Source organism: Ciona intestinalis, unplaced genomic scaffold (genome assembly GCF_000224145.3).
Source record: "Ciona intestinalis unplaced genomic scaffold, KH HT000186.2, whole genome shotgun sequence".
In the NCBI taxonomy this organism is placed as follows: Eukaryota; Metazoa; Chordata; class Ascidiacea; order Phlebobranchia; family Cionidae; genus Ciona; species Ciona intestinalis.
Window position 1 is genome coordinate 4,300 of NW_004190508.2, and position 8,224 is coordinate 12,523.

The window sequence follows — 8,224 nt, forward strand, 5'->3', positions numbered from 1 at the left end:
AAAGTATATAATTCCTCACAAAATTACACACGTGGTAGCTCGTATAAAGCAAGCACGAGGTGTATTATTAAACAGAACACCCATGTTAAAACGACTGCCCCGCCACGCGATAAAAATTGCATTCATACACCCCCAAAAAATTAGTCATTTTTTACAAAAAGTGTTTACTTTTTTAAAGGTTATATTATAAGTGGAGACGCTCAGAGTCGATGCCAAGAAAATGGCTGGTGGTCTGAGCTACAGTTTCGTTGTCGTATTATTGTATGTGATGAACCTCCGCTTGTAGCCAATTCTAGACGGAATGGGACATCATTTGAATTCGGTCGACGAGTCCGCTATATATGTAACCAAGGTTGGCTATTATTTTTTTTATCTAAAATTAAAAAGTTGATAAAATATAATCACAAAATCACATACGTGGTAACTCGCAAGCAAGCATAATGTGTATGAAACAGAACACACGTGTTATAACTACTGTTGTTTTCTGGCCATGCGAGGATAAAAAGTTACATATGTGGTAACTCTTAAGCAGGCATAAGGTGTATGAAACAGAACACCTATGTTATAACTATTGCCTTCGCCCTGCCACGTGAGGATAAATAAGTTACATACGTGGTATTTTGTAAGCGGGCACGAAGTGTATGAAACAGACACCCGTGTTATAGCTACTACTGGCGCTCTGTCACGCGAGGATAAACAAGTTACATTCATTTTATATTTTATAATAATGGTTTAAAATTTGTCTGTCTCTGGGCAATACACTTAACGGTCCTTGCTGAAACCCTATATGCTCTATATTGGGCTGTCCCAATTGTCTGTTATACAAAAAATACGTGGAACATAACAGACACGAGGTATGAAACAGAACACCCGTGTTATAAAAACTGCCGTTGCCCCACCACGCGATGATTAAGTGACTTAATTATATTTTTAGATATTTTTTTGGAAAAAGTATTGAATTTATTATTCACGACAGTTTTAATTTACAGGTTACGAGTTAGCATCAGAATCTGGCTGGTTGTTATGTGATACAACTGGGGAATGGTTTGGAACTGTACCAAGATGTGATCGTAAGTAATGCGGCTGTTAAAAGCTGCAACTTTAAAGCCACTATTTCAAAGCCAAAATTTTAAAATTAAGCCACAAATTTAAATTTCCAATTTATAAGCCACAAATTTAAATTTCCAATTTATAAGCCACAAATTTAAATTTCCAATTTAAAAGCTGCTTATTTAAAGCCGCAGTTTTAGGGCTCGTGATTCTAAAGCCACAATTTGAATGTTGTTAATTAAAAGCGGCTATATCAAAGCCACATTTCAAAAATCATTTTATATCCCCAATTTTAAATCTACAATTTCACCTTTAAATGGGTAGCCTATATTTTTATACTTAAACAAAAGCTTTAAATTGGCGGCTTTAAAAATGATTGAAAACATTGCAACGGCGACGTGGAAAAGTGGTTAGCGAACATGATTCTAATCCAGAGATAATGAATTCAAGGCTTGTCGCTGCTACCATTGTGGGCGTATGTGTCCCCAGTGGTCACTAATAGGTTGTCCAAATTATCAGCTATACATTGTAAAAAATAAAGAAATTCAAAAAAATAATCACCTATACAAAGTAACTCATAAGCTGACACGAGATGTATGAAATAGCACACCCGTGTTATAACGACTGTCGTTTTCCAGCCACGCGAGGATAAGGTAAGTTCCATTCATTCACCTTATAAATGCATTTAACAGCTGTCAGTTGCCTGGCACCACAAAATCCAGTAAACGGCCGTGTAATTACAAATGGTGTACAGTTCACATACGGCAACCGTGTTCGTTACTCCTGTTCCCGCCAGTTTAAACTGGTTGGCCCATCAGAAAGTACTTGTAATGCAGATAGGAATTGGAGTCCGGCCCCCACATGCGAAGGTAAGTCAAAGGAAAACGCACCCTTTATTTCTGTTAGAAGTTTAACTTGATAATAATAATTAAACATAAATGGCTGGTTTGTCTGCTAGGTGTAGCGACCACGCTTATTTTCTTCCAATTAAATGTAAATATGATTTAACCAAAGAGATTAAAACCAAACATGCAACACACATGGTTTTAATCTCTTTGATTTAACTGTGAGCGTGTTTTAAAAACTGTTGTTTTGTTGCTATACTCTGTTCTTTTGTTTAAAATATTTCTAAATCTTCACTACCAGAATCGAATAGACAAATGACTTGAATTATGTAACGGGTTTAGGGTGTATGTGTCTTTGCACATTTTTTTAATTGCTTTAACCCAGTGGTCACTATAATTGGTTGTCTAAAATAATTTTTCAGCCATGCAGTGAAAACTACCATCTACAAAGTTACATAACTCGTGAAAAAATGGCAATTGTTATAACACGAGTGTTCTGTTTCATACACCTCGTCTCCACATGCCCGCTTACGAATTACCGTGTATATAACTTTTCAGATTATAGTAGAGTGGGTATAAAGCGCTCAAATCAAATCGAACAAAAGATACGGCGTTCAAGGCTCACTGCTGCTACCAATAATTTATTCCAAACATAAAAAAATAATAATTGCCCACAAAGTAACATGCATGGTAACTCGTTAGCTGGCACGAGGTGTATGAAACAGAACACCCGTGTTATACAACTTTCGTTTTCCGGTCACAGGAGGATAAAGTAAGTTACATTCATTTAAATAAACCTATATTTTTTTCAGTGGACATTGATTGCAATTTTCAAGACACAAGCAGGGCTACGTGCGGCTGGCTCAACAATGGTGTTGCATGGGACCAAGTAATACATGGTGCAGGTACGTGTTTACAAGGGCCTACTGTTAATGGTGTGTTACATTATTTTGTTATAAGGTGGTACTGCTACTCCTTTTACCAAAAAAAGTTTTGTTTTAATTAAGAAGTAATTTAATGTAATGCCTAAACAAGTCAGTTATTTCATGTAATGCCTAAACAAGTTAGTTATTTCATGTAATGCCTAAACAAGTCAGTTATTTCATGTAATGTCTAAACAAGTTAGTTATTTCATGTAATGCCTAAACAAATCAGTTATTTCATGTAATGCCTAAACAAGTCAGTTATTTCATGTAATGCTTAAACAAGTCAGTTATTTCATGTAATGCCTGAACAAGTCAGTTATTTCATGTAATGCCTAAACAAGTCAGTTATTTCATGTAATGCCTAAACAAGTTGGTTATTTCATGTAATGCCTAAACAAATCAGTTATTTCATGTAATGCCTAAACAAGTCAGTTATTTCATGTAATGCCTAAACAAGTCAGTTATTTCATGTAATGCCTAAACAAATCAGTTATTTCATGTAATGCCTAAACAAGTCAGTTATTTCATGTAATGCCTAAACAAGTCAGTTATTTCATGTAATGTCTAAACAAGTCAGTTATTTCATGTAATGCCTAAACAAGTCAGTTATTTCATGTAATGCCTAAACAAGTCAGTTATTTCATGTAATGCTTAAACAAGTCAGTTATTTCATGTAATGCCTAAACAAGTCAGTTATTTCATGTAATGCCTAAACAAGTCAGTTATTTCATGTAATGCCTAAACAAGTTGGTTATTTTATGTAATGCCTAAACAAGTCAGTTATTTCATGTAATGCCTAAACAAGTCAGTTATTTCATGTAATGCCTAAACAAATCAGTTATTTCATGTAATGCCTAAACAAATCAGTTATTTCATGTAATGCCTAAACAAGTTAGTTATTTTATGTAATGCTGAAACAAGTCACTTATTTCAGATGTTTACTACCATGCTCGTTTTTCTCGTGGTAATGTTGGAACAACTTCAAAAAGTATTTTGATATCACCATTTGTGTCCGCTAGCTCAAATCAGTGCTTCAAGTTCCATTACAGACTAGTTCAAATTTCTTCGTCTTCTGATTTTGTTGTAAATATTATTGATGGCAATTCGAGAAGGTATTTTAAATTAGAATGTTATGTCTTGAATAAAAATATTTATTTAGCTTATTTCCCTTGCATGGAGGAGCAACAACAGTCATTATAACACAGGTGTTCTGTTTTATACACCTATGCCAGCTTACGAGTTAAGTATGTAACTTTTTAGGAGGATATTTTTTGAGCATGTTTTTGTTTAAATGCATGGTTAAGTACCTACATTTATTGGGCAAGGCACATAACGGCAATTGCTTAAACCCAGTGGTCACAAATGGGTTGTCTAAATTATCACTATCAGCCATACATAAATAAAAAAATACTCTCCAAAAAACAATCACCCACAAAGTTACATCTGTGGTAACTCGTAAGCTGGCATGAGGTGTATGAAACAGAACACCTGTGTTATAACGACTGTCGTTTCCCACCATGCGAGGATAAAGCAAGTTACATTTATTCATTCAATTTCATATTTATTTTTTTGTGATTTTAGTCAAATTTGGTCATGCAATGAATCAGATGAACTTAATGCATGGCTGAATACAGACATTGCTATTCTGCCAAGACAGACAAACTATCAAATTGAAATAGTGGTCGCTAAAAGTACAGTCTCTTCCATTCGAATTGATATCGACAATTTAAAAGTTACAGAAAACGGGAATTGTCGTAAGTACTTGTATAGTAATATCGAAAAGATGGGACACCTTTTCATTTATTTTCTGTCCCATTTGGTAGTAAACAAAGAACATTAAAAGAATTATGAAACCGTATCCCTACGACTCCCATAGACCATTGTTAATTGTTTAAAACATGATCAAGATATCTGGGTATTATGTGCTTAAGGTGTCCCATCTTCCTCCACTCTACTATATGTTTGCTTTTTTTATAAATGAATAAATGTACATTATATGTTCTTGTATGGGTCATGATAGTCGTTATAACACGGGTGTTCTGTTCACACACCTCGTGTCCACTTTCGAATTACCTTGTATGTAACTTTGTTGGAGACTGTATTTTTCTGTATGGCTGATAATTTGGACAACCCATTAGTGACCACTGGGTTGGAGCAATTCCTGTTAAGTGTCTTGCCTTAGTACACATATGCCCACAATGGTAGCAGCGTTAAACCTTGAACCCATAACCTCTGGGTTAAAGTCAAGTGCGCAAATCAATGTGCCACGGCGCTGATTTGAAAAAGTTTAAAAAATATTTCATTTTTTTCTGCAGAAAACGAATGTGAACCAGTTTCACCCTGTTTAAATGGTGGACAATGCTTAAATCGTATCGGTTCTTTTAAATGTATTTGCCCAGCTGGATATAGAGGCCTTACCTGCTCACAAGGTATGTATGTGTAATACTAGAACAATATTTTAAATTTTAACTTTGTGTACGAAACGTAATGAATGTAACTTATAGTACTGTGGGGTAAGATGGGCCTGTTAAGAATTTCATCCAAAAATTTGTAACTTTGTGCACATAACTTAGCTCTGTGGGGTAAGATAGATAGCGCTAACACCTAAATTTTTATTATGTTTTAAACAATTAACAACGGTCTTCAAAAAATATCACAACTTGACAGTGAGCATAAGGTATAGTAGAGTGGGGACACTTACTATTACTTTTCTCGTCCCATTTAGTAGTACACAAAGATCATTCAAAAAATTATAAATCCGTTTCCTTGCAAACCCTATAGACTGTTGTTAATTGTTTAAAACCTGATCAGGATATTTAGATATTATGTGCTAAAGGTGTCACATCTTCCCCCACCCTACTATATATGTTTTAAACAATTAAAAACGCTCTTAAAGTGATACCAATACTCGACAGTGTGCATGAGGACTTAAAGAGCTGTAATTATTTTCTACAGAAATCACATGTCTACCACCAGCGGCACCTGTAGGGGGGTCGGTTTCACCTGGAGGTCGAATTCGAATTGGGAACAGTGTAACATATTCTTGCTCTGCTGGGTATATATTACAAGGGGAAAGCAGGAGAACATGTACGAGTGAAAACAACTGGTCACACATTGCACCTTTGTGCTTACGTAAGTAGATTTTATGTATAAGAAGAAAACCCATGTTATAACTTGACAGTGAGCATGAGGTGTATGAGTACACAATGTGTGTTTGGTGTATAAGAAGACACCCATGTTTTAACTCAACAGTGAGCATGAGGTGTATGAATACACCATGTGTGTTTGGTGTATAAAAAGACATGCATGTTATAACTCAACAGTGGGCATGAGGTGTATGAATACACCATGTGTGTTTGGTGTATAAGAAGACATCATGTTATAACTCAACAGTGGGCATGAGGTGTATGAATACACCATGTGTGTTTGGTGTATAAAAAGACACTCATGTTATAACTCAACAGTGGGCATGAGGTGTATCAATACACCATGTGTGTCTGGTGTATAAGACACCCCATTTTTGATCATCATAAAACACAACACCTGTGTCATAACTACTGCCATTGCCCGCCTGCGAAGATAAACAAGTTACATTCTCAATTACAACTTCTGTCTTTAGGTCAGGAATGCAATGAACGGGTTATTGAGTTTGGTTTTACAGTACCAAGCAATAGACCTACATTTCAACCTGGTGAAACGGTTCAGTTTTCCTGTAACTCCGGCTACAGTTTGTCTGGTGCAAGTCATGATACTTGTAGTCATACAACTGGTGATTGGAACAACCCTGCGCCAACATGTATACGTAAGTATTTTAACAACAGACTGATTATGTTAGTCATTAAGAAAATATATAGCAGAGTGAAGGAAGATGGGACACATTTAGCGCATAATATCTAAATATCCTGATCGCGTTTTAAACAATTAACAACGGCCTTTGGGAGTTGTAAGGATACGGTTTTATATTTTTTTGAATGTTCTTTGTTTACTACCAAATTGGACGAGAAAATAGAATGAACAGGTGTCCCATCATACCCCACCCTACTATATGTCTAGTTTTAACTGCGCTGTGGCCTGTGGCTTAAAGTGCGCTTGCCTCTTGGTCTGAGAGTATGGGTTCAAGGCTTGTCCCTGCTACCATTTAAGGTCCACGTTCTTCTGCAAGACACTTAAAGGCAATTTTTCTAATCCTGTGGTCACTTATGAGGTGTCTAAATTCTCAGTCATACATTAAATCAAACAAAAATATGAATGAATGAATGAATGTAACTTACTTTATCCTCGCGTGGCAGGAAAACGACAGTAATTATCACACAGGTGTTCTGTTTTATACACCCACAAAATTACATATACAAATGAAACGATATTGAGGTGTATGAAACAGAACAACCGTTTTATAACGACTGTCGTTACCCCGCCGTGCGAGGATAAATAACTTACATCTGTGGTTACTTGTAAGCGGGCACGAAGTGTATGAAACATAACACCCGTGTTATAACAACTGTCTTTGCCCCAGCAGTTTCTGACTTTAGTTAAATATGAATATTAATTTTAAGCTTATTTTTTGTGCAGGAATTGTCCCTGGCTACACCCGGTGTCCACCAGGTTACCTATATAGATCTCCATACTGTTACAAGGTATACACAGAGGGTCGTACATACGCAGATGCTACTACTATTTGCCAAAGGGATGGTGCCCATCTGCCTATAATTATCACTGATGAGATGTTAATAATGGTGAAGGCTATACATAGCAATACATGGCTTGGTTTGGATGATATAAATGAAGAGGGAATTATTAAATGGAGTAATGGTGTCCTCATGGTACAACAATTTGGAAATGTAAGGTAATTTTTTTTTTAGTGCAACGGCTGTATTATTTGGCAGTGGTTAGCGCGCAACTTGATAAATCTAGAGGTCTTGGGTTCAAGACGCGCCGCTTCTACCATTGTGTGCGTTTGTGTACAAATGCAATTACTTAAACCCAGTTCGTCACTAATGGGTTGTTTAAATTGTCAGCCATACAGAAAAAAAATCCAATTGTCGTTAACTTAACAGTTAACAGTAATTGTCAATCCTACGAATAGTTCCTTACGGGTTGTTTCATTATACGCCATACAATAAAAAAATAAAATGGCCAAAAAAAATGACATACACAGTTACATACTTGCTAGCTTATAAGCTCGCTCGAGGTGTATGAAATAGAACATCTGTGTTATAACGACTGTCATTTTGCAAGGATAAAGCAAGTTACATCCGGCTCTGTGGCATAGTGGTTAGCGCGCCTGCCTGTAACCAATAGGTAATGGGTTCAAGGCTCGACGCTGCTACCATTGTGGGCGTATGTGTCCTTGGGCAATACATTTAACGGGAATTTCTCCAACCCAGTGGTCACTAATAGGTTGTC

The 8,224-nt window shown here is 36.2% G+C and overlaps 1 protein-coding gene across 1 annotated transcript in view; it reads left to right on the plus strand.

Moving 5' to 3' along the window:
• Positions 1–8,224, plus strand: part of LOC100181061 (CUB and sushi domain-containing protein 1-like) — a 16,260-nt gene that overhangs the window by 2,685 nt on the left and 5,351 nt on the right. Inside the window, exons 5-13 of the mRNA XM_002119794.4 lie at positions 990–1,070; positions 1,743–1,919; positions 2,708–2,800; positions 3,756–3,933; positions 4,403–4,575; positions 5,137–5,250; positions 5,777–5,953; positions 6,441–6,623; positions 7,391–7,664. Coding sequence (XP_002119830.4) covers positions 990–1,070; positions 1,743–1,919; positions 2,708–2,800; positions 3,756–3,933; positions 4,403–4,575; positions 5,137–5,250; positions 5,777–5,953; positions 6,441–6,623; positions 7,391–7,664 — 1,450 coding nt within the window. The remainder of the gene's footprint in view (positions 1–989; positions 1,071–1,742; positions 1,920–2,707; positions 2,801–3,755; positions 3,934–4,402; positions 4,576–5,136; positions 5,251–5,776; positions 5,954–6,440; positions 6,624–7,390; positions 7,665–8,224) is intronic.